The 27,500-nt window shown below is 42.3% G+C and overlaps 1 protein-coding gene across 3 annotated transcripts; it reads right to left on the bottom strand.

Moving 5' to 3' along the window:
- Nucleotides 1-1,685: 1,685 nt before the first annotated feature.
- On the bottom strand, nt 1,686-25,766 carry fndc5b (fibronectin type III domain containing 5b). Of its 3 annotated transcripts, none has more exons than XR_015037137.1 (6): nt 25,506-25,766; nt 21,552-21,670; nt 19,574-19,772; nt 10,560-10,649; nt 4,401-4,593; nt 1,686-3,634 (listed from the first exon to the last, which is right to left on the bottom strand). XR_015037137.1 is itself a non-coding variant. In XM_085791973.1 (5 exons), the coding sequence occupies exons 1-5, from the start codon at nt 25,579-25,581 to the stop codon at nt 4,454-4,456; spliced, it is 624 nt and encodes a 207-aa protein (XP_085648099.1). In that variant the 5' UTR covers nt 25,582-25,766; the 3' UTR covers nt 4,323-4,453. The 3 variants fall into 3 exon arrangements, 1 of the variants encoding a protein (XP_085648099.1); XR_015037139.1 differs by having other exon boundaries at nt 3,528-3,617; nt 4,385-4,593; XM_085791973.1 differs by lacking the exon at nt 1,686-3,634 and having other exon boundaries at nt 4,323-4,593.
- Between the last annotated feature and the right edge of the window lie 1,734 nt (nt 25,767-27,500).

Genomic DNA, 27,500 nt, shown 5'->3' on the forward strand with positions numbered 1-27,500 from the left:
AACTAGCTTCACAACAAGGCCAAACTACTACACAGCTGATGTGCTTGTCTTAAAACATTAGCACAAGCAACCCCACAAAATAATGTAACCAAGTAAACAGTCCCATTAACCTTGTCCTTGTCTGTGCTGCTTGGTCACTGTTACCTGGACATGCCAACATAACAGGTAGAAGCAGCTATGACACAGTTCAACCCATACACACACATTTCCTAGACCAAGAAGCCACCTGCACACCTCTTGAAATGCAGAGCATTGCTCTCACGACACTTCGATAACACATGTGCTTTTGTAATAGTGACAGTGTTTCGTTACTTTCCTTATCTCCTCCTTTCCTCTGACTTCTCCTCTTTCATTGATCCCTTCATCCTCTCCTTCCCTCCTTCCCTCTATTTTGCCTCGCTTGTTTACCAGGTAAAGTCCACCCCGGCCAGTCTGAGACGAAAAGGTGATAAATGAGGAGAGGAGCGAGGGATGGGCAGTGGGCCGGGGCCGAATGAGAGAGAGGAGAGCTGATGCAGAGAGAGAGGGAGAGGGAGAAGGTGGCTAACGGGAGTCTGAGAGTGGATATAATGAGAAACAGGGGAGAGGGAAGCTGGGGGTGGTGGGGGACTGGTGAAGGGGAGAAACAGGGAAGGGTGACGTGATATATGAGGGAGAGAGCATTGCGACAGAGGGATAGAAAGTGAGGGGAAGTCGTAAATGGAAGAATGACGGCAGATGAGGGTGGCTAGAGATAGAGAGGGAAACAGGGAGGCTGATAAAGGAGGGAGAGAGGGTGAAAAATGGATAGCAGGGCGAGGGATCGCTGTTCTCGCGGAACTGATGATTGAGATGAGAAAGTAATGGCTGTCTCTCCCAGCACGGCATTTAAATACACAAGGCAGTATTTAAATCCAGCATGTGTGCATGTGTGTGTGTGTGTGTGGTACTGATTAGCAGTCATCTCAACCAGCCAGGCATTCAGACATTCACTCATTATCTCTAATATGGCTGCAACTCTGCTGAGTTCAGCTCTGCAGCGTTTTTTTTTTCTTCTTCCCACTGACTTTTTAGTGAACTCGACTGGTGAGTGTCGGTATCCAGAGGCTGGGGTCCAATATATTTGTAATTATGTGGATAACACATCATAATTGAACAGGAAGCCCCAACAGAGATAATGAAGCTTTATCTTTAGCAGGATAACTCTGATGGCCCTCTGCTCCCTCTCCTAAACCCCTTGATGAAGTGGTAACTGAATAAGTGAGAGGGTTATGAATATGTACACTGTAATTTCTCCTTTAATGCTAGGATGTTCAGGTGTACTTAAGAACTACGGCTGCAAATAATAATGTTTTTCCCAGATTATTAATCTTTTCTTAATTTTGCTTTTACTAAATGTATTCTTTTTCTTTTTCTTAACAAATCCCATCCAAAACCAACAATCTGGTGGTCTGTCTCTCAGTACTTTGTGGCTTTCCCAAACCCTCCACTGGAACCAGTGAGGCACTGTACTTTTAAGCATAAAAACTAGCTCAAAAATAGCACATTTGTTGGGGACTCACATTTGCAGCCACATACTGTTCAAGAGTATGTGGGATTCACACAAAAGTCAAACAAGGGAGAGGAATCTTGTGGTAAGAATCAAAGAATCAGAAAGCATTCCTGTTAATGTGAATATTATGTTTTGGTGGTTGTTGTTTTTTTGCAGGCTATTGGTTGGCGACATGATAGGAAAAGAGAAACACTTGATTGATCATTTCCTTCATTAAATGCCAATTAAAGAAATGTGTATATGAAACACAGGCGGCCCAGACAAATCTAAACAAAGTACTCTTCCACAGCATTAACCAGATATTTGGATGTTTTAAATGATGAGAATCTGACATCTGTCCATCAGCCTGATGCATTACAGTCACCGTCGGGACACCTATTCTTGTGTTGTGAGTGGTCCAACTAAATCAAAATTAACAGGCTATTGTTGATAGTAACACCTACTTATAGCATAAATCTACTCAACATTTATTACACTGTCAGACTGCCAGCCTATTTAAAAGGTGGACAGAAACCAATTTTTCTATTTCTGCTGTATACTCTACTGTGCACTGTGCCTGAGCAGCTTGTTGCATGTTCATTCAGGAAAAATGACACATCGTTAAATCATAGTACATGTCCATCATGTCACATCTCCTGCTGCGTCTCCGCCAAATGTTCTACTTGTGCTGTCAGTTTGGATGATCACATCTTAAATGCATTTACACCTGGTCATAATCCATTTTCACTCTGTCCCACGATGGTCTGAGCACTTAGGATGCATGTTAATAACTTTTTTTTTTTTAAAGGCTGCGACTGACTAATGGTTCACATTTCCAAACAGTGTCCAGCCACACAGCTGAGTGGATCAAGTGTGCACCTCTACAGCCTGGCTTCCCTGCTGGTCCTCCGCCAAAACCAGAGTGGAACCCCAGCCAAACTTTGCCCTGTATATACATTTCATTAGAAATGATGCCTCTGCATATCCTTATTCCCTGCACATCCTGCTGCAGACAGCATATGGCGCTGAATATGCATGACGAACAATAAACTTTAATACAAACCTAAGTCAGTCATTTTTCAGCCATGACAGATTTTTGACACTAATGTTAACTTCTGGATTTTAAACCTGAAAGTTGTAAAATTCTGATTTGATGAGGGATTGCCTGATCAAACTCTGACCTTGACCTATGTCTGAGTCATGAATGTATTCAGACAGCATCAGCTGATTTCTATCAGTGGAATATGGGGCGCTGCATAGACAAAAATAAATAAAAAAGATTTTATCTCTTCAGAGAAAAAACAAAAACGGACGTATCACTTGACGGATGACACAGTGAGAGAAAGAGAGAGAAAGGTGGAAGACAAGGCTCAATGTACAATTTGTCTGACCCCCGTATCAAAACGATACTGTAATCAAGACTGGGATTGTGAGGGCTCAAACAATCACAATAGGAGGAGCACCAAACGGCAATGTGCTTATTAGAGAGATGCCGACACGGGGAGAGAGATGAGCTGCTACACAGAGGGCCGGAGTTACCACAGAGAGGAGGTGACGGTCGATGGGCAGATAGAAAAAGACAAAGTCCTTGGTTTAAAACAGAGCTTAGCTTGTTTTGTTGTGTGCTGACTGATACCTGGACCTACAGGACCAGCTGCTCCTGTGAGGCAGACCACGTCTCTGCCGTCTCTGACCAGTGATACAAACCTTAGGTTGAAAAAGAATGAAAAAAAAAACTCACTCAGACATTCATGTTTGATGATCCACTCCTGGGATTTGATGGAGGGTAACCAGAACGTATGAATCAAGCAGTTCTCGTTTCAAGAGGAAAACAAGGTCCCCCTCTGGTGCTTTGACCGACAGCCACTTGATGTGGTGTGTGTCTGTGTGGACTTGTCCACGCAAAGTCAGGCTACACTTCAGTTTTGGTCACAACAAAATTGAAAAATGGTCTCATGATCCTCTTCTGTTTGACTGTTTTGCATCCTGCGGTTGCACAAGTTTCAGATGCGAGTCTGTTGTGTTTCAAGAGTTCTTCGTTGTGTCAAGCAGAGTTTCTGGGATGGTTAATCTTTTCCTCAGTACGATGGTGTCTGAGAATGGCTTTCTGTTCGGTCTCAGGCTCTGGAAGACATACATTTACTGTACTTGATGATAGACAAAGCAGAGTGACAGCTCAGGACAGGACTGGAAGCAAAGAGTCACAGATCTATAATCACCAAGGGTGTACAGAAGGTTTGGTCTCAAGGTTTGGTAAGGACAACTGTCCAAAAAACTTTTCCTCTCGCTCACTTCTAAATGTTTCCAGCTGACTCATTTTAAAAGAAGAAGTCTGTGAAAGGATTTAAATATAAACACTATACTTGACATTGCATTCTCTTGACATGTATGATATAATGCTAAAAGACAGAGGCTGAAGTAAGATGACAGTCCTTGTCCTGCAGTAACCCCAGCTTTCCCACTTTTCAGCCACCTGACTCCTGATTCAGCTTTTAGTATTTATAGCGTCGACTTCCACTCATTTCCTGTCAGATTGTCTATTGTGCACTCCACACAGTAGCTCTCCAGCCTTTATAGTCTGTTTTTTTGACTCCCTGCCCGTTTTAGCTCTTTGCTTGCTCCTTCTGCCTGGTTAATCTCCCTGCCTGTTTGTCCTTGCCTGCTTCATGCTCGCAGAGTCAACTGTCCAAACTTGAACTGGTGCCTATGAGATGCGCTATTAAGTCCTAAACCTGAACTGTGACAGCAAATAATCAATGAGAAAACTAGTAATTGATGTCACACAAAAAATATGTAAAGAAAAAAGAAAGAAAGTCGTAGTTACATAAGGTTTTACACAAGAGGGGTGCTTTCTGTAAACAGCAGTCAGTAAACACTTCCTGTTCCTCACCTGTCCTGAGGTTCAAGGAGTTGGTTATTGCAGAAGGCGATGCAGGGCTGGTCTTAGACGTTGGTGCGCAGCAGCCCCCCCTGTGGGTGCTCAGGAGTACTGCACTCTGAGGAGTTCTTGGCTTTGTCCTTGTTGTTGTTGGGCTCATTGTCTTTAATGATGTCATACTGACGACAAAACAGGGCGATTACCCCTAAAGAGAGAAATGGACACGGTGGTTACATGCTGTCATTCCGACATCCCATTTCAACATACCGCTATTCCAACATGCCATCGTCCCACCGTTCCGACAAGGCTTTCAATATAAGGAAATGTGTGTTACTCAACAGGTGACTCCCTCCAACTTATCTGGACTCTCTCCATCTATCTAGCCTGTCTAGCCTCTACCTGGTCTTTTTTACTAAACTTAGCCAACTCCTTTCATCATTGCCCTAGGCCCAACCAGTGCAAAATCTTTTGGGGAAAAAATATGCTATTAAAGGAATTGTCGGAAAAGCAGGGTGTTTAAAAATTGTTTAAAAAAATCATTCCGAAATTCCAAATAGAAGCCTATGTTGGACTAGCCTCGTAAACCAGCCTCTCGCGGAAGTGCATTTCATTTCATTCCGAGGGAGAGTCTGGCCTCATCCCCATTCTAAGCGTTTGGACTGAAACCCTCAGAAGGCCGAGCCAATCAGCGTCGTCCGCTGTGATTGACACAGCACGTTGGCCAATCAGGGACCGACCCGTCACTACACCAACTTGCTGATTGGCTGAATGGGGTTGTCTGTCAATGCTACTACCAAAGATATTAAACCGTCTTTGCTACTACTCCCGCCCAGCTCCCGCCCACCCCAGACAGTTAGAGGGGTGATGAGGCCAGACTCTCCCGAGAAATGAAATGAAATGCATTTCCGCGAGAGGCTGGTTTACGAGGCTAATGTTGGATGGGTGGGATGTCGGAATGGTGGTTTCCCCCCGGACATGGTAATTTAATTATTTTGTATAATGTTTGAGAAGTAACAGCTTTTTACACCTCATCACATCACATCATGTCCAACCATGTGAATAATTTGAATAAATAAAATTAAAATATAGAAATACACTTGTTCTCTTGTCCAGAGTTAGATAGGAAGAACAATACTATGTAAGCCATAGACAGTTGGTCTAGCATATCTGAAAACTAGGAAACAGCCTGGTTCTGCTGAAGATAAACATAGAGACATGAGAGAAAAAAAACATTTATCATTTTACCTTTGCACCGGGCAAGGCTAATTATGCTTAAGCTAGGCTAACCACTAACTTTCTTTGGCTTAATTGTTTACAATACAAATGTGAGAGTGGTATCAATCTCCTTATCTAACATATCTCTAAAGTGCAAAAATGTTAATCTATCTTTCCTGGATTAGTCATATAATAACGCTTCATGGAAGGTCCTAGCTCAGTTCTAGGTCTGTTTGTTGAAGTTGTTTATTTATAGTAGGATAAGCCCCTTGAGTTGTAACAACTCGTTTACGAGGGGGTCCTCCTACACAAAAAACATCAAGACATAACACAACTCAGCACAATACAATGAAAGGAAACAAGACAATACAATACAACACAGACAATAAAACAAAACAAAAAACAAACAAGCAAACAAACAGACAACCCCCCCCCAAAAAAAAAAAAACCAGACAAGACAGACATATACAAAAATCACTTACACAAAATTGCAACCAGAGTTTGAACAAATATTAGATGAGGAAAAAAAAAAAAAAAAATGTTTGTATTTATTTTCAAATGCAGGTTTTATCAGATGTTGACCACATCGTGATTTATACTGACCATCTGCCTTATGTTGTTGGGTTTTTCATGGTCCCAGCTCAATCAGCAGTAGTTTTGCAGGCACAACACCCATGTGAACATGCTCATTTCCACCCCCTTAAAAGACAATACTGATGATTTTGTTCTCTTTTTACTGTGCCGTGACAAACAACATAGACAGACCTGTCACCTGCCCAGCGTGGAGCAGAGAGACCGTGCAGCACTCAGGACTGTGCTCACTAAGTTAAAAAAAAAAACACATCACCAACTGAAGCATCTCACACAGAGAGGAGCACTAAGCCAGGACTGAGCCGTGATGAATCCATTTCACAATTGCCACTGTTATGTGTGCTCCGTTACTGCACGCGATGACATTGCTCCCTGTAGTTGTGAGTCTGTGTCCTCGAACAGAAAGGCAAACTCGCTTTGTGGTGTGAAAAGAGTCAATCCACATTTAACACATTTATTTAAAAAAAACACACGCTACCTTTGGCGTACAAAGGGTCATATATCATAGGTATTAATTTAACCCTGCTGATATAGACTGATCCAGGCATCTGTCCTCTGATGCCGACAGATTTCAACTGAGAGAAAAAGTGAGATGATTGCGGTGAAATGTGCAGATGTAGATATGAACTTGATCTTTAGATACCCATGTGAAGCCCGCCTTCAGTGAAAAAGATGAAAAACATGGCAGAGGAGATACAGATGCGAGGAGAGATAAAGAACAAGCAGAGAGAGAAGGAGAAAGAGAATAATTCATAATGGCGGAGGAGTGCGTGGAGGGTTGAATCTGGCCTGATCGGGCTTCACTCTCTCTCGCTCTTCTGCTTATGTCAGCCCCTGCTCATCTGATCACTGCAATACCAAAGGGCTTAGAGGGATATCTTACTGTGATATCCCCCAGCACGCCTCACAGGTCCAATTAAAAGCTGAAAAACACAATTCGCCCTCCTTCACTTTCCGTTTGTTTTCCCACCATCCTGCTCTCCTTTTTTTCTTTCCTTGAGACACAATTGCTCAGATTTCCACTCTTCCCCCTCACGCCTCCCTCTCCAAGGCTCTCCAAGCCTCGTGTCCTCTCATGGGTAATTGGCGAGCTCTCTATATTTCCTCTATAAGCCGTATACACTACACTATGTGGGCCATATTTATATCTCATTACATGGGTAAAGTGGGTTAGGAAGGAACATTCATTGCGGTGTGCATTTTTAAACAGTGCTGAGATGCACAAACACATATCTGCAACAAAGAGCTAATGACTGTGAGGGTTCAATAAGAAGCTTCCACATTTTTTGCTGTTTGAAAAACTAGTGTACGGAATGAATGTCCATGAATGTGATGATGAAAAGGCCACAGTCGTTGTCCTCACCCTACTTACAACATACGTGGTTACTTGTTTATTATTCCATCACAGCGAAACTTGACTTCCTTTCAACAGAAAGCTATAAGTTCACCCTCTGGCTGAGCAGCAGCTTCTGTTCTCTGCTTCGAGTGAGTGAGTGATGTCGTGGTTTTTGTTGACATCAGTATTTTCTCATTATAATGAGTGAGTCAGAGTTTCTGCAGCTGGTACGAGGGAAAAGTGAAAGCTGTTGGATATTTCTCAAGTGTAAAATTCCTCATGACAAGGGAAAAAGTTCAAAATGTTGTAGTATAGTTAAAACGCACAGCATGTTGGCCATAATGACACACTTAAAAAGTTCATGCAAATGAGCATAGTTTGTATCATGTTAAAGGGATAGTTCAGCTTTTTTGAAGTGGGGTTGTATGAGCTACAAATGGTCATTAAGTATAATATCTGCAGTATAACCCACACGGAAAGAACCTATGGTTTTAATATAGGTTTGAATATATGTGACATACATAAAATTTGCCGTTTTCATATACGCATATATGCTAATCTAAATGGTGCATATATGCTGCATATATGCACATAAACTGCATATAGGTTTCATATATGCGCATATATATATCCTATATATCCTCATAAGGATATATGCACATACATATGAAACTTATGCAGTTTATCTGTGCATATATGCACCATATAGATTAGCATATATGCGTATATATGAAAATGGCCAATTTTATGTATGTCACATATATTCAAACCTATATTAAAACCTATAGGTTCTTTCCGTGTGGGAAGGTCTCTGCTCTCCCCACTACTGAGAAACACCGGCGCATCACACTGCACCGAGACACAAGCAGTACTGTTGTGAATGAAGGACAATTAATCAGTGTATTTTCACCGCCTACAAGAAGTCCCATCTCAAAATAATACACCAGTTCAAGAGTATGATCTAAAGTAAAATGCACCAGCTGGTCGGAGGAAAGTTAGTTGGAAGTATTGAGTGAGTTGAGTTCCAGATGCGCCGTGTTTCTGCGGGGAAGCAGAGACCTTTCTACAGCAGATATTATACTTAATAGCCATTTGTACCTCATACAACCCCGCTTCAAAAAACTGGACTATCCCTTTAAGTCAGCTTAGTCACAGATGACCAGTTTTGCTTCACTTTGGACTTTTGTGAGCTACAAGGGGTCTACAATTCAGTTAAGTTTCCATACTGTGCCTGAATGATTATATTGTAGTAGAATGAGTGGTGTTGCTATTATAGCCATTAGCATTAGACAATAGTATTTAGCTTTGCTTTCATATGTCATTTTTCCACCAATATTAGCAGCAGGTTCTCAACACACCGGGGTAAACCTGCTGATAAGGAGCTGATTGCTGCCTTCACCACCAGTCGGGTTTACCTTTCAGTATGGACCGAGGACTGAGTGATGTCATCACCTAGGACTAATTTTTAGTAGATGAAGTTTTGGGATTGTGGGTGAGACTGGAAAGCTGTATTGGACCATTATGGAGAAGTGTTTCTGTTGAGGCTGTTTCTCCGGCTTACATCTGCCCTCTGAGAGCTCTAGATTTGTGACTACTGACAAACTTGCGAGTGCTTTTTTGGTTTATTGCTTGTGTGGACAAGTGAAACAGTCATTACAGTTTTCAAGGCCTCCGTGCTCCCAAGCTATGAGTCAGGCCTGCAACAAGAGTTTTATTTTCGTTTTGGTTGGAGCGAGAGTGCCCATGTGTGACAGTGTGGGCCCCCTACAGAGTCCCAATTCAAGGTAACAGATATGAAATTAAAATAAACTTTCAATTACAGACAGATTATAAAAAAACATAAATATGTTTTAATGTCTTACATTTACAATATGCTTATTATGTTATATGTCACCATATTTCATGTTTTGGTGATGATCGTCACAGACTTGACACGAGAGAAAGGCACTACCAGTTCATTTTAGTTGTGGAATAAGAGAACAAAGGTTGTATATAAATATATTAAACATAGAAATAGATTTAAATTGTACCCAGGGGTCCAACCATGGTTCACTTAATTCTAGTTATCTACATTGGGTGAGGTAGAGTGCTTTTGGGGAATAAATGAAGAACTGTCTTTACTGATTGTAGAATTGAAGGTTACTCTAATTTATTACATTTAATCAGATTCATAGCAATGCAAAGTCAAGTGACTCATACCTGCCAGCATCATTTTTCCGAGAGTTTCAAGGTAATGTCCCATCATCCACCTGTTCAATTCTTTGTCCTGGGGAACTCATATAATTTAAAAAATACACCACACAGTCACCACTTCACCTTCTTAAACTTTATCATCTGATGTTTTTATGACTCTCATTACCATTTTTCTTAATCCATTGTTCCTTATGTCATTTAATTGTCATGTCATTGTTTGGTTGACTGTTCTTTGTTCTTTCTTTGAACAACGACCTTAATCGACTTCCTGATTAAATAATGATTAAAGAAGAAATTACGTCTTAGCACATAAGCTGACATAAAATACAATGTTTATATTTGTTAAATCGCCTCAGGTTTATTGTATAACGTGACAGGAGTGTTGATTCAGACACATCTGATTTCTTTTGAGTTAAGGCCAAAGTTCCACCTCAGACCCTGAAATTGTCTTTCATGATTAAAACACTTCTCCAAAGGAGATAAAACAAACCTACTTCAAAAAATGTCTTTATTTTACTCAAACACATTTCTGTCCATTGTGACAAGTGACTATAATAGCTTCTTCCCTCCTGACACTCTTTATTTTCCATTTCCATAGTTGCTCTCAGTTGATGGGTGTACAGAATGGAAACCTGGATTTGATGTGTTGTCATCACCCAAAATGCACAGTGGCCAGCTTTACATCATTTCAAAAGCACTGCAGGGCAAAAAAACAACCCCCCCCCCCAAAAACAGAAAAGTCATCACCTCAGCCTGAGAGCGTATTTGCTCCCAAAGAAAGTGGATTCCTATAAGATCTGCGGTGATAAATGTGCGATGCTGAGGAGGACTATTACCTGCCCACATGATGAGCACCACTACAATGATGATGAGTTCTCCAGCCCTCAGCTGGGCGGCCTGACCAAACTCCTCCATCGTCACTTCGTCTGGAGAGAGAGAGAGAGAGCATACACACACACACACACACACACACACACACACACACAGTCAACAAAGTGCCACTGAGGACACTGCGATTCATTGTCCCAGAGAGCAAATGTGAAATTGCCATCACTCTGAAAGTCTGCAGGGGAAGATAAAGGAATCAAACAAGGCGACTGGAGAGCAGAGGGTGTAAATTCTGCACTTTGGTCAGTGTAATTAAAGCTAAAGTCAGAGCAGAGGTCCCTAGAGACGGAGAGAGCTGGATCCTTACCCTCCGTCACTCCCTCTGTTTCTCTGACAGCTCCACACCAATCACAGGGTTAAAGGTTTAAACACAGTCCACTACAACACCTCCAGCTCCGTGGCCTCATGCTAACCCCATTCCCATTATCAACCTCCCTCCCTCTGCTTCCCCCTGCCTAATTGGCTGAGGAAACATGAGCAGATTTGACTGTGAATTTAAACTGATATAAATATTTTAAATGATGACTTTTATTTTGAAATCTGATCTGTGAACAACCACAGAAAAGGTTGAGTTTCCCCCTGAAACTCCTCTGTTTTGCTGTCAGGGTCCAGATGAATCGGGGGCAATGCTGCTTCTCCGGTCCAACTCGCTCTCAGGTCTCCTGTTGCCATGGTGATCCCTCTGAGCTGAAGCTGAGGCCTCAAGCTTGACAGAGGGGATCTTATACTCTAATAAATTGGTAATAGCAGATTACATGTCTCTGTTGTAAAGCCAGAGCTTAGATTTTTTCTCTGATTCAGACAGGCTTGAGTTGGGTGCGACACTGTGTGTCTGTGTGTGTGGAAGCTGCTCACTGATCCGTCTTTGAGCCAGCACACCAGGTACACGCTTACCTTCGCACAACTAGGACTCAGAGCATGTGCAGTGCAGCCATCACGCATTAGTCAGCATGTATTCTATCTTATACACACGCTTTAAGTTGAAAAGATGCTTTGAATTACTGATCAATCTGACATATTTTCTTAAGCAAATAATAATATATCAGAAGATAATGGAAATATATTTCCCAGGAAGCAAGGTGAAGTCTTTAAACATTATTTTGTTTTAGTGACTATCATCAAAAATATTTTGTTAACAGTGATACATAATTAACTAAGTTATTTATTTATTTTTAATTGATTTTTATTTCTTACTACTGCCAATTTAGATATTTATGTTTCTTTATCGACCTTTTTAATCTATTTATTTGTTTATGTTTTTATTCTTGGGTATTACTACTGTTATGATTTATTTATTTATCTATTCATACATGAATTTATTCACTTGCTTATTTATTAGGGCCACGGGCAATCGCACCGGGCACTGGTCCCAACAGCTATGAAATAGCTGCAGGGACCAGTGCCCTGTACGAATTTTTCGCGACATAAGTCGCGAAAAACTGCGCAAAATTTTGCATTGAAGTCAATGGGACGGGCGGGAAAAAAAGAGCGAAAAAGACCAATCATTGGAGTTTAACAAACGTCTACTGCTCAGGCATACTTTCACCTAGAGACTCCATTTAAACTTTAAACAGTAGACACAAGTCTTGTGTATTGGTGTATTACTCCACGTTTTGATAGGTCATATAGTTTTTGATCAATCCCTGATCAATGACCATGATCATTTTTGGAGAAATTATGAGATTATAATGGTTGTGTATTGCACGGAATGTTCGTGTCAGAGCGCGTGACAGCATCGGTTAGAGTGGGAGAGAGGCCAGAAAAACTCCAGATATTTTCTCTTTCCACACTCGGCACGGCCACAATTTACACTCTACACACATAATTTTTTCAGAATTTGTAAGACAAACTTGTTATCTCTCATATCATGTGCTCAAAATATCAGAGAGACTTACAGAATTTACAGAATAAGCCTCTGAGTGCGGCCACGTCTGTCTCTGCTTCTCATTGACTCCAATACAAATATTTTCTGAGAGAAGCAGAACGGACTGATGTTTTAAAACTGCCAGCGTCTCCAAAATATTTACTGTAGAAACACCAAATCGTACCAAATTTTTCAGGAAGTCCTTAGAGCAACGTGATCTGTGTTTTGTTCTGATAGGAGTTACCGTTTTGTCACAGTAAGCCTAAATGTGAGACCGGTGCAGAGGCAGAAAATCGCTCTTTTTCTCCATGTTTCTGTCTGTCTCAGCCTGGGGGGGCCCTATCGCCGTGGTAACCACCTCAAGTTGCCGTGGTAACCACCTCAAGTTGCCGTGGTAATGTCTGATTCTCAGGCCAGAGCTCGTTAACTTCATAAACAATCCACCTGGCGCTCGTTTAAATGTTTATAAACACAGACACAGCTAAATCAGACTGACACAGGATGCAGCTACTAACATGTGTCAAGTCAGTCACACACACACACACACACACACACACACACACACACACACACACACACACACAGACTCGAGAACCAGCTTCATGTGATTACAGTTACAGACACACACACACATCAAAACACACAGGTAACATACAAATGCGCGCGGAAGCGCGCACTCCTCTCCCACACTCTAACATACACAGGTAACTTCATGTGATTATACACACACACACACACACACACACAGTTAACCTAATGTGATTACAGCTCCTCCATATCAGTGCTAATAGAAAGATGATCATGTGCCTGTCTGATCAGCTCTGTCTTGACCTTAAGATCGTGGGTTTGATTCCCATGTTGACAGAGATGGCAAAACCGGCAGTAGCCCCGTGGGCCTTTCAAAATTTCCCCAGAGGAAATTTTCTAGTTTATCCTCCTTTTCTCTCCCTCTATCAACCCATCTTTTTTCCGATCCCTGTAAAATAAAGGACCTCAGAGTGCCTCGGACCCATCAGTATTGGACTGCCTTTTACTTTTTACCACTTACTTTCACCAGGACAGTCTCCTTGCTGTGTGTTCATCTACTCTCACCCAGGGCAGCACTCACATTTCTTCTATTATCCATCTTTTTGTTTGTCTTCTTTTACTTTTAACTGTGTCTGTCCTTCTTCTGGGGCTCGGTCTGGTGAAAGTAAATCTAGCCCGAGCATGTGTAATTATGTTTTTTTTCTTCAATTAATCATGTCAATCACAACTATATAGATATATATTTTTATAATTCAATGAACCATGTCAGCCACATCTGTATAGATATATATTTTCATATTTCAATGAATCATGTCAATTGCAATTGTATAGATTTATATATTTTTTTTATAATTCAACGAATCATGTCAAGCACAACTGTATAGATATATATTTTTATATTTCAATGAATCATTTTAATTGCAGCTATATAGATTATATATATATTTTTTACAATTCAAAGAATCATGTCCAACCCTGTAACTATGTAAATGTACTTTTTCTACTGGTCCTCCGTCTTATGGACTTTTTATGTTAATTGTTGTATTGTTTTGGGGACTACGGATGTAATTCAGCACATGTGCTAAATCCGGTGTATTTACTGTGGGTACTCTAGTACTCACTGTCCTTTAATATGCATTGTCCCGACTAAATAAACAAATAAAGTAAAGTAAAGGTGCCGGAGGGATGGGGGTGGGGGGTTGGTATCTGTTCTGGGGTATGTTGAATTTACATCTGTAGAACACTATTGTTTTTCTAATGTAAAATTACAAAATATAATTACAAATTATGGTTATTATCAGTATGCTGCTCCTTTGTCAGAGTCACTGCTTTGCTCTCAGTTTTAACTTTTAACCTTTAACCCAGCAAAAAGCAGGAATCAAAGGCACTGAGCTGCGTTCCTTCAAGGCAGCAGTCTGAACAAGTGCCAGACAAAGCAGCTTCTGTAAATCAGGTTACAAGTTATTCCCTAATAAACGTCAGATAAGCTTGTTACAGTGTTTACTGTACACGGCGGCTGCAATAATCAAAGCAGCTTTAATCAGGTTGCAATCAAATTACCAGGCCCTTGTATTTTCTTGCTCCACGCGAACGTGTGTTAACTGTGTGAATGCGATAGAAGCTGCCGCTGCTCGCCGGCTCGGTTGACTGTCAGTGATGAATTAAAGGTTGAAACTGTTCCGGCAGCGAGGAGGCTCTGTAATATTTTACCGCCGTCGAGGATTGATTTACAAAACTGCAGATTTTGCGTCTCTGTGTATAACGTAATAACCGGCATAAAACCTTCCACCTCAACCACTTGGCATTGACAATTTTTCTTTTTTTACTTTACCACTTCCTGGTAACTTCAGTGCACTCCAGACTTTTGTCAGAGACGGGAGGAAAGATGAACCGACAGACAGACAGAAGCCAAACACAGACAGGATGTGTGTTGTGTTGCATTGCAGCCTGCAGATACTAAAGAGTGTCAGGCTGATTAATACCCGCTTAGAAGGGGAGGAAGGCAGTAATGGCTGAGAGATTTAATCAGGGCAGCTAATGAATGCTTCCACAAACACACTCGCACGCACGCACACACAGACACAATTTGCGCGCAGTGAACTTCCATCAAAGTCAAGGCAAACAAAACGAGTCAGCCCCCTCAACATCAAGACAAACTGCTGAGCGGCTAAAGGCCGAACCCACCTCACATACACCGCACAATATTACTGTGCTAACAATATTTCTGTCTGATACTAAGAGCTTGAATCATATTTCATCAGCCTAATGCGTTTGTTTCCTTTTTTTCACCTTTTTCAGTAGTTTTTATGAAGCAAGCAACTCCATCTTTAGTGTTGTTCAAAGGTTAAGAAATTAATTTATATGTGATATTCTAACATCTATAGGCTACTGCAGTTTGTGTTTGGATGAAGTATGTAATTGTATGTTCTTCTATATGTGTGTCTGCATGGTTATAAACATGATGTTTGCTCAGGTTTTAGCCTGTGTTTCATTGTTTCTTTCACCTGTCCAGGCCTCCAGATGGAAAATAAGCAGCTAATCTTAGCATATCTCCTCTTTCTGGAGATTAATGTATTTGTACAGGGTAGCCTAATAAAACGTCATTTTAAATAAAGTCCAAATTATTGAGGAGTCTTTGTGCTTGTCAATCAAATGCTCTCTCCAGGGCTGCAACTATCTCTGTGTTGAAGTTCATTTGTGAAATTGAGACTTTTCCTGTCATCTGATCAGTTATAGTTTCTGTCTGAGTTACACATCAAACTGGAGTTCAACCACAGACATATGCTGGAGATTTTATGAACTGTCATTAATGCAGAAGTCAGGCTCTGATGGAGGCTGGTGGCTGCGTAGCTTCCTCCTTGTCTGCCTTCTTTTACTTTATTTTATTTGTTTATTTAGTCGGGACAAAGCATATTAATGAACAGTGAGTGCTAGAGTACCCACAGTAAATACACCGGATTTAGCATATGTGCTAAATTATATCCGTAGTCCCCAAAACAATACAACAATTAACATAAAAAGTCCATAAAGACGGAGCTACATTATGTTATTGCACCAGATGTACACACAAAGGTAAGGCCTCAGAATGACCTTTGTTACTTCAACTCCATTCACTGTAAGCATGTTAAAGCAGAAGTAAGCAATATATTTGTGTTAATATAAGTCTTAAATAGTTCTATCTTCCGACAGCAATCACTTCTATAGAGTGTTTGGTCTGAAACACGGGTCTGTCAGTCACTCTGCTCTGCTGTAAGCCGAGGAGAAAACTTTCCTTGTATCCTACAACCTTTATCCAATGAGGAGAGAGAGCGGCATAAAGGGGCGGTCCTCTCTGTGTGTGCAGCCAAGGGATGCGCGTGAATGTGGTGATGTAGGGACGAGGGCGGGGACTGCTAACTCCATCGGCTGACAGGAAGTTAGCCAAAACCACCGGATCGCTTACTTCTGCTTTAAGGTTTTTGGTTATTATTTAGCAAGACCAGAGTTTTCCCTCAGCACCAGCTGGCAGCCACACGACCAGACATGAAGGCAGCTTTAGCAACTTGACTCTCCCTCCTGAGTCTGTTAGAGAAAAGCTGATTTTGAATGTAGAAGATTGTTACTGTGTTTTTACTGTTTCAATCAGGATCTTGAGAAGAGATCTCTGCCCATCACTCTTTTTTAAATGCACATTATCCCCAACTCTACGTCTAGTCTGCAGCATCTGTCTGATCCTGCTGTCTATCCCGCACCCTCTCTCTCACACACACAGCATTGGTTTACCAGAGTTTGACACATTTTAGATTTGTGTCACACTAAACAGTTAGTTGACACACAGACAGCTGTCTCTGTACATCCTGTTGATGAACCAGCGGCTGTGACCGTGGACGGACAGAAGATTGAAACACTTAGTTCTACTTCAACAGGTGTGTTTTGGGCTTTTTTTACTTGGTTTTATTTCTCTGATTTACAGCTCTGCCTGTGTGTGTGTCACATTAACAAGCTCAGCCCAAAAAAAATTCCAGCTTGAGCTGAGCTGAGCCCGTGCTACTTCTGTCTGAGCCTGAGCAGACACATTAACTGTATATTTATCTGTTCAGATGAGAATGAGTTCCTAATGAGCAACATGGAGGAAAGTGCAAGGTGTTGCAATTTATAACACTTTTGTTGTAACCCTATTATGCAGTGGTTTAAAGGGATAGTTCAACATTTTGGCAAATTGGTCCATTGCCATAATCCCTGTAGTTTTAGGAGTAGGTTTGTTACCTTTAATCGTCGGTGCAAGCTGTTTTTAGAATGGTAGAGCAGAGCCATGAGCTGCTCAGAGCTATTGCTGCGTTCAAGACAACTCGGAAGTTGGAAAAAAACGAGCTCCGAGTTGTAAAAAATGAATTGAACGGCGTCGAACTCGGAAATTACAGGTCGGGAACTCGGGTATCATATCAGAGCTCCGACTTTCCGACTTGACGTCACGACAACATCAAAACATGGCAGCCCTCGTCTTAAACAGTTAGAATTTAGACATTTTTATTTATTTGTTGAGGTTTTAATGCATATTTTTGTGTATTATTGCAGTAGCCTATATGAAATACGTTTATATTAAGGTGTGATTGTTGTATGGTGTGAAATTGCGGTCCTCGTTTGTGACGGAAATAACGTTTAACTGTTATCAAGGCTGTAACATTATATGTGCACTCATCTGCGGCGTCTCCTCTCCTCCAAAATAAACATCATTTACTGCTGCATTTATTTTTCGTATTCAGCTATGAGCCACAATATGACCAAACTTCCTTCAGGTATCCATGTTTTTTTTCTCCCGAGTTCCTGCAGCGTGAACGCAATGATGTCGGAAGTCGGAAATATCCAAGTTGCGAATCCCGACCTCCGAGTTGTTATGAACGCAGCATACGTTACGGAGACTAATGGAATTTCTTGGTTTCCCTCATCAAACTCATCAAATACACAATCCAATTCACCACGCTATGAGATAATAACAGAACGTTACAAGTCGGGGGCAGTTTTTCAGCAAGCAGTCTCTGCATTTATCTCTAAAACAACTCTGTCTCATAACGTTGTGTTATTATCTCATAGTGTGGTGAATGTGCAGGTCACAACTTGTCCACCAGAGCGTTGTGGAGTTGTTGGATTGTGTATTTGATGAGTTTGATGAGGGAACCCAAGAAATCCCATTAGCCTCGGTAGCGTAGCTCTGAGCAGCTCGCGGCTCTGTTCTAAAAATAGCTTGCACCGACAATTAAAGGTAACAAATCTACTCCTAAAGCTATAGGGATTATGGCAATGGGCCAATTTGCCACAATGTTGAACTATCCCTTTAAGGTCAACACCACCTGGCCCAACCTGGCCCAACCCAGACTATTGCGGACTTACAGAAAATCTAAGTCATGCTGTATACCAAAAACCTTATCATGCTTATATTTTATAAATGAAGTTATGCATGTTATGATGTCAGCTACTCCCACACAATTCTGGACAATTTATTCAGATAATTAGCGAAGAAGCTAAGTGGAAAAGGCTATGTCCACACACCGTTCCTGTTTGAAAACAGTAAACGTAGCCTAACAATTTAGCATAGTGGATGTGACGTGCCTGTGTTTGCTTCTGTGTTTGAAATGAAGGTTGTTTCAGAAATTATTAAGAATTTGACTGTTTACTAATGAACATCCACCTGGACTGTTGCTTTAAAACAGCTGAAGTGACTTATGATGTATGTTTTTACAATGCATACATAGCTTCAACAGCTCTCCCCCCTCATTGAGGCTACAATGAGCTCCCACATGACGGTGTTTCTAGGGATTGCACTGCTCCCTAACATCCTCCCTCTCTCTCTTCCCTCTTATCAACTTGCTGCTGATGAGCGTTTAGCGTTCGCTGCGTCCCTCTGAAGCAGCTGCTCTCGGAGCCGTAACTGGGTCGGACATGATAAAATTGGAAGTGCTGCAAGCCGCTCCAGATAACAGCATCCTCCTCGTTTGAGAAGGAGAACAATGCATTGCATGGGAGGTGGGTCTCACAGAGATTGGCTCGCTCTTCGCTTTATTTGTATGAAACTATCAAATAACCATTTCCTCTGTCGTGATAAAGACTAAACAGAACATTAGTCCTCTGCTGTGTTATTGTTTCTGATCAAAAGCTGCTTTTCCAAAATCCCTGCATGTACCTGCATGTGTAAATATCTGCACGTGCAGATTTGTGTGTGTCAGCGAGGGGGAAAAATAGCTGTGTGTTTACTGTGCGAGTGCTTGTGTGCTTTTATACTTACACTTCTGTGCTCTTGCATAATGAATTTTAATGATCGACCTATGAGTGTGTTTATAGCAGAAGCAGAAGTGTGCGTAACATTCATCTTTTTCAACTTTTGATGATGAGTTTCATTGTAAAAAAAAATGGTCTCAGTGTTTGAAAGGTAATGCAGAGTGGCAGAGACGCCAGTAAAGAGAGGGACGGGTAAATCAAGCTGCTAATTAAGCTCCAGTGTTCCTTTAAGTGTGTATAATAAATAGGTTGACACCAGACGTTTCACATTTTCACCCCTGTGTGTGTGATCAAAGTAAACACTAATGAGTCCCTCACCTGGACTCTTGGACGCCATCTTCTCCGACTCTTTGGGCGTTCTGAAGAGGACGGGCTGACTGGGGGGGCTGCTGCCTCCCATGCTGATGCTCTGGACGTGGACGATGTACTCGGTGTCTTCATCCAGATCCCACAGAGCGCAGGAGCGTGTGGTGGTGTTCACCTCCTGGATGAACCTCAGCATGCGCACATCCTTCTTCTGCAGACGGGCGGAGGCAGAGAGAACAGTGTAATGTGATACTATACAGTATATTGATCCCTGCGGGGGAAATTCTTTGTGTTTTGGCAGCACCTCAGCAGAGCGCTTGCGGGTCAGGGTTAAACTGATGCATCGGGTCAACGTCTGATATTTTTGAACCATGCATTATAGTAGGTTTTGATTTTCTGCCAACATGCCTAGGACACAATCCTGCGGGAGCCACTTGATGTATGTAAGTTCTCAGACACAGAGAGAAACGGGAACAATATATTACAATCATAACCTCATATCACTTTAACTGAAGTCACAGGTTCAGCTTTCCCTTTGCTCCCCCAAGGCAAAAAACAAAAGATCTTTCTACTCGTTAGCAGAAATGTACTGGCTGCGTCTTTAAAAACGTTTTTTTTAATTAAATGCAGATTTCTGGTGGCAAACTGCTGATGATCCCCTCATGTGAAACTCCTGCCCTCTGGTTCGGGTTGATGTGGTGCAAATGCGTACAAGTCTCCTCTGGTCAACGTTGGTAAAAAAAAAAAAAAAAATGCTGAGATAAAGCTTCATGGGTTCTTTCTTTTCTTTTTCTTTTTTTTTTCCGGGAAAGTAATTAAGCTTAAAGAAACAGAGTGCTCCTCTGACCATGTACGCTCAGCTTGAAATGTACATTATTATCCTGCTAAGACTGTTTGCTCGGGTCAATTGGTGCCTGTTAGATCCAGAGCCAGTCTCCTGAGGAGCACGTTTATTTAACAGGCAATTAAAATAGTGGGATTTCTTAACCTATTAAAACTGTGCATACACAGAAAGCATCTGTTTGGCTACAAATAACTGACTTTGACTTAATTATGATGAGACAGTCTGAGTCAAATTAATATTATTATTAATAGTAGGAAAAAAACATTACTATACATGCATGTTGTCTCTCCCACTGTCTTATACTTATATACTCATGGAGCTCTTTATTAGGAACAGCACACTAACACTGAGGTAGTTCGTCTTCTTGCTCTCACCATCTCTGTCACGTTGATTCCGTAAGATGCTTCAAACTTTCCTCTAAGTCCCGTTTCCGTGACGACATCGTTGCATCATATGGTTTCTGCAGATCTGCCAGCTGCGCATTGGAGCCGCTGATCTCCTGATCTACTTCAAACCAAAGGTGCTACTGCGTCCACTGCACCGCTGCCACATGACTGGCACAGTGGGGAGCAGGTGCACAGAGGTTCCTAATAAAGGGCTTTGATCAGTATATCTGAGTGATGATCATTGGAACTACAACTACCATAATGCTTTTGAGGATGTAAAGATTTTTCTGGATTCAGTCAGTTATGCTGTGGGCTGCACTCTGAGTCCTATTTTTGTTTTGTTTTTTAGCCTGTACTTGTTTATTTGGCAAATTGGCATCATTAAGTCATATTCGCTATTAGCAGATCTTCACTGTCACTATCACTCTGATTGCTTTGATACCGAAAAATATACTGCAGCGTAATGAGGAATGTTTGTTTTTATGATTTGTGACATTTATCAGCTGTAAAAAAAAAAACGATGATGTTCTCCGACCACGTTCCTCACTGAAGAGTGTGTAAGATGGGACTGACAGTGGAGACGGTGCAGTAGGAGTTTTGAAGCAAATTACAGGAAAGGGGTTTTAAACTAATTGCCTCCGTAGCTACGTGGGTGATGTGTTTGAGAAATTCTGAAATGTCTAAAGTTGTTTCTCTTCTCTCTCGCTCTGCATGCACTCACATGAAAGACACAACACAACACACACACACACACACACACCTGTTGGGTGATGGCGAATCCGATGACGGGGTCCCCCTCCAAGATTTCCCATGTGACCACGGCGGAGTTGACCTCGAGCTCTCTGATGGTCACATTGAGCGGAGCTGACAGCAGGGTGTCTGACATGACATGTGGAACGGCCACGGGAGACAAATAAGAAGAGACAGGTCATGAATATTTTGTCTGTAAAGCTTGTAACACACGCAGCAGATGCTCCTGTGCAGACCTGAACACACATCTCCATCTCCATCCCTCTCTCTCTCTTTCTCTTTGAACTCTCTTGCTCTCTCGCCCCGCCTTCCTTAAGATCCTCTCTTATCCTCCCACAAATTAATCTTCCCCCCTTTCATTAATACCAGGCCTAATTAACCACACGCAGGTCTCTTGGTGTTTCCCTTGAAAAGGCGTTCTTTCTCATCCGTCTTTGTCGTGCTGCTTCTCTTTCTCACACTCACAGGCGTTTTCTTCCCTTCTTTACCTTTCTTTCCCTCTCTGTTCTCACTCCTGTCTCCCACGCACATCTCATTAAAGTGTGACTCATGAGGATCCGCTTCCTCTGTCATCCTGACAATTGATGCTAATGTTCAGGATAAAAATCTCACACCCCACAATGCAATGCACTTGTTTGTCAGGAGATTAACTATGATGGACTAAATTACAGCCTCGCTAAGGTTCCTTCCCTCATTAACTGTTAAGGGAGCAGAGAGTGGAGAAAAAACTCATTGGTAGGGGCGTGTGTGTGTGTGTGTGTGTGTGTGTGTGTGTGTGTGTGTATACAAACGCAGGCATATTTATGTGTGTTCTAGTACAATGTCAAGGTCTGAGTCTGACGTTGTTTTTACAAGTCAGACTCACGGGAAACACAGACCTGGCTCTGATCGCAGAAGACCTTGACTAGACACACTCACACACACACACACACACACACACACACACACACACACACACACACACACACACACACACACACACACACACGCACAAGTTTAGCAATGAAACGTGCATTTTCTACCCTGTGCTCCCAGCGGACAGGCTCATATATTTCTGTTTATTTAAATTAGTGTCTCCCATAACGCAACTGTTATTCCAGCAGAGGCATGCTGGGAATGAAATGAACAATTAGCACGTTGGTAAAAGTCATAAAACAGTCATAAAAACGGGTGACAGTGGCAGAGGATTATTGTCCTGAAGGAATAAGGAATCAAGGGTGAAGTGGTTAGACTTTGAGGTTTAAAGGTCAAGGGTGTGGTGACCTCACAAAAAAGCTTTGTAATATCTCTATTACACATTCAGGGAATTCCTTCAAATTTGGTATGAACATTGATCTGGATTCAGAGACAGGATGATTACATTTTGGCAGCTAAAGGTCAAGGTAATGGTGACAACACAACACAACACAACACAACACAACACAACACAACACAACACAACACAACACAACACAACACAACACAACACCACACATGACTTTGACCTTTGAACGGAATATCTCTGCAAATTCAAGGAACTTCAGGTAAATTTTATGGTGCGTTCCAGGCAACCCGTAACTTGTGTTTTTCCGACCTGTTCCTATGGTTACCCGTTAGAACGTACCGTCAAACTCGTAACTTCCCACCTGTGAACTTGTACTAGATCGATCTACTCCCAGTTCCCAGTTAGTAACTCGTAACTTGCCTGGAATGCTACAAACTCGTAACTGGTGACTTGAAGTCGTGACTTACGGGTTCAAATGCCTGCCTGGAATGCACCATTATTTTCAAATGGAATAAAGGACAAACTGCTGAGACTTTGGTGGTCAAAGGTCAAAGGTCAAGTTCGCAGCGACCTCAGAAAACAGAAAACAGAAAACACTTTTTTTTTTTTTTGGGCCATTTTAGCCAGAAAGTTTCAACATAACTTCACACAAATTGTTACTATTACATAACTATGATGATATCTAAAACTAGGGGTGATGAAATCATGAGGCAATGATCCTAGTTTCTTCAGTTTTAATGACAGATTTCAAATAAAGACACATAAGCATCTGTCTGAGGTTTGCTTTCCCGGTACCGACCGCAAGACTTCCTCATGCGAGACCGAGTACGGCTGTGTTTGCAAATTGGCTGAGTGTGAAGTTGAATGTGGCGGCACTTCTTTTGTGATGAATGCTCCTTTTTATCTGTAAGGAGAAAATTGTGCTATTCAGTCTTTCAAAAGTTACAAAGTCGTGTTGTAACACCGCTCCTCCCTACACACACAGCCTCATCCGCAGCCGGCGTAACCTTCCCCTCTCCATTTAAAAGTGTGTGTGTGTCTTTGGGATACGATTACAGTACAGTGCTCTCTCTCTCTCTCTCTGTTTACCTGCCAGATTACCAGCAGAGATTGCAGTCTGTCACTTACAGCAAATTAGATCGCCACATTGTCTCACATCTCTGCAAATATTGAACCTCCAGCCTGCGACTTGTTCGGAGAGTCAAAGGATGGTGTTAGAGGAGGAAGAGCAGACTCTCTTATTCTCTCTCTGCTCTCCCGTTGTCTGAACACAATCCTCAGAGCACAGCAGAGAAAACTGGAGTGTTACACGGTGCAACTGAAATTAAATTTTTTTTTTCTTTTTTCGGTGGGCGACAAACTCTCTCAGTGGCTCCCAGAGGCTCTGTGTGTGTTTGCTGATGCAGAGTAGATGTGTGGTGTTTGTTCAAATCTGTGTGCGATACATAACTATGACTCCGTGTTTGGTGAGCTGTTTTCCCACTGTTTATCCTCCAGCTCACACACACACACACATACATACAAACACACAAACACTGAAACAATACAATAGCAAAAAAAAAAAGGGATTCCCATTCATTCTTGAGCTGTTTGCTGCCACAAAAAGAAAAAAAAAGCCAAAAGCTGGCTGCAGAATCACAAAACTCCCTCTTAATGCTACATTCATCTCCAGCATCAGGAAGTCAAATATCAAATCTCTGGAGGCTGAGATAAATCCCACGCGATCATATCTCCAAGATTTGGGCTTTTCAAAGGACTAGCTATCTGTCATCTCTCAGCTCATCACCCAGATCCTATGTAACAACGTTAAGATCCTGCGCCTGAGATGAGTATTCTTCTGGAACATAAGCTGCTGCAGGTTAAAAATATGCAATACCATGAAAGATAGATGAGCTACTATATCCAACATGCATGATATATGATGATTAGAAGCTATGCTGGGTGTGAGGCTTTGAATAGGAATTACTCATTTTTGTTTAATGCCGTTTCCTATCCCTCCAGGACACTGATGGATGCTGAAGCTGGAAGTTTGAAGGCAGGGGTACACACTTTAAGGCTGCAATTAAAGATGTTTTCCAATATAAATTAATCACCTCATTCTTTTTCTTAATCAACCAACATTAAAAAACGTGACAGATTATCAGTGTGACATCTTTAAATGTGCTGTTTGTTCAATCTTTAAATCTTATTCTTCGGTTAAGTGCACATTTTTCCAGATCATTCTCCTGAGAATTCAAGAACTTTCTTGAACCAACCACACCACAGAAACAAAGATAGTTTTTCTTGTCTTCAAAATAGAAATAAGCCCCCACACTATAGGGAGATATATAAAGAATATGAGCCTAAGCATTAACACAGTGAGAGGCTAAATTGTGTCAGCCATTTTTGGCATTACAAAGCTTATTGTTTCTACCTAGCAGATGCAAATGTTGATGCTGAAGCAAAAACACACAACACATACCAGCACATGAACGCATCCATAACAATGTGTCATGTCAGGTGCTTTTCCAAAGGAACCTGCTCTCTGTTAATAGACAACATGCATCACATTAGACAGCTGGTCCAAACACAGTGGTACTACAAGGCAGCATGGCTTTGATCAGCTCGTGCATCATTATCACCATCACCATCACCATCATCATCATCACCACCTTGTTTACTCGTGATGATCTCTCATCATCAACCTGTGGTCAAACTCACCGGCGTTAACGGAGGACACCGACAGGAAGCCCAGCAGGAGCAGCAGCACCGCCGCAGACAAGCCTGGTTTTGCCATCCTCCTGCTTCTTCTAGCGGAGCTTCACATCCTGCGCGGCCCATTTATAACATCCCATTTAACGGGAGGGAGCGAGCATCCCGGTCGCTGCCGGAACGGAACGGGGACTTGTTGTCCCGGAGACTGACTGAGGCTCACCTGAACTTGGACGCTGCAGCAGCAGAAGAGGCGCAACAACAGCCGGAGGAGGGGATGGAGAGATAGAGAGAAAGAGAGAGGGGAGGGGTGCTGTTCGATACCGTGATCGGGGGGGTGGAGGGGTGGAGGGGTGGGGGGTGCGGGTCGGTACCGGTGGAGCCTCAGCGACGGACGGCCTCTCTTCTCTGTCAGACTTTGAGCCCGGCTGCTGGTGACGGAGCGGCGGAGTGGAGAGGCTTTTACTACGCGCAGAGGTGAGCGGAGCGTAAAAGGAGTGCGCAAGTGCTGCAGAGTGCAACGTGCAGCCACAGCTAATGACTCTCTCTCTCTCTCTCTCTCTCTCTCTCACACACACACACACACACACACACACACACACACACACACACACACACACACCTGCAGCAGTCATAACCAGGTTGCTGAAAGAAGTATTGGCCGAAGCACCCCATTTAGGCTATCAATATACTTCAGTGGTGTAAATGCTTTTCGTGTTATCAATAAATTCATTGATTAGTTCTCTGACAAACTCAGGGCTGGATTAGCACCCCAAGGGCCCCTGGGCACCAGGTCCCAGAGGGCCCTTGTCGCACAGACCGCTGGCATCTCACACATCACCTCCACCCATTACAAACCAGGAAAGTCATTAAACTCCACCTTAATTAGACCTATTCACAATTGTGTATATGAAGCACCATGTCAAAACCAGACCATAATCACAAACTATTATGTCAAGACTTTCTAGTACATCTAAGGCTGACACAAACAGCAGATCAAATAAACACAACACAACACAACCCACAACATCCACACAATGACCACTAGGGAGCTTACAAGAATGCCATCCATATAGACACACAGTAGGCTACAGCTAAATGCAGCCAACATATGAAATTGACAACCAACTACAAAATAGCAACATACACACACTGAGTCTTTACAACTTTGCAAACAATCCTGTGAACTGAAAAGAAGCATGCACAAAAGATAAGATAATCCCTCTTTGCATGCTTCTTTCATTGTTTATAATTGCAGCCCTTGTGAATTCCCACACTGCCCAGGTCATTGAACGCACCATCGGCTCAAGTGGCTGAACCAAGTGGGCAGTTGTCGGTCTGAGAAGTGAAGCTCACTTCCGCATTCAAAAAGCTGCAATCCCCTCGGCTGTCGCTGGGGGCTGGCTCCAGAAGGGAGCAACTCCAATTGAGCCCCATGTTAAAATAGCCGATTTTACAGCTTAAAAAAACATATTTACAACCTGGTACATTTTATTTTTTTGGTCTCAACCGATAGTTTCTACCCCCGCACACAGTCTGAGGGGGGTGAATTTTTTAAAAACTCTACCGTTTTACTATTATTAGGTTTAAAGTTCTGGCCAATTAGGGCGCAGAACCGTTGAGTGACAGGTCCGGCGACCGCTGTTACGAGGCCAGTGGGCGGGCTCTCGGCCGGCCAGTGGCCGCACCGCTCCAAATATGGCAAGTAGAATCCAACATGGCACGGTTCAAACCCCCGTAGTAGCGGCACAAAACAGACTCCCCCAAACCAATGGGTGACGTCACGGACGCTACGTCCATTCTTTTTACAGTCTATGGGCTGAACGAGCTGGGGTGTGTGTGTGTGTGTGTGTGTGTGTGTTTACCAGTTTCAGCAAAGCCTACACATACACAGCCCCTCTCGCTATAATATATTCACGATGGCTCTCACTTAACAACACGCCCCATAAAGCGGGGTCCTCCGACGGCTCACCTGCTCTCATCACCGCGGCGCTAGTGCGAGGG

The sequence above is a fragment of the Trachurus japonicus genome, chromosome 11 (assembly GCF_045865225.1).
Source record: "Trachurus japonicus isolate A0001 chromosome 11, Traja_1.0".
Lineage (NCBI taxonomy): Eukaryota > Metazoa > Chordata > Actinopteri > Carangiformes > Carangidae > Trachurus > Trachurus japonicus.

Excerpts from the sequence above, each read along its gene's own strand:
- fndc5b (XM_085791973.1), bottom strand. The coding sequence starts at position 25,581 with ATGGCAAAACCAGGCTTGTCTGCGGCGGTGCTGCTGCTCCTGCTGGGC. Across the intron at positions 21,671-25,505 it reads GGTGTCCTCCGTTAACGCCG|ACACCCTGCTGTCAGCTCCG; the intron begins GTGAGTTTGACC and ends ATGTCATGTCAG. Across the intron at positions 4,594-10,559 it reads GGTGCTCATCATGTGGGCAG|GGGTAATCGCCCTGTTTTGT; the intron begins GTAATAGTCCTC and ends TTCTCTCTTTAG.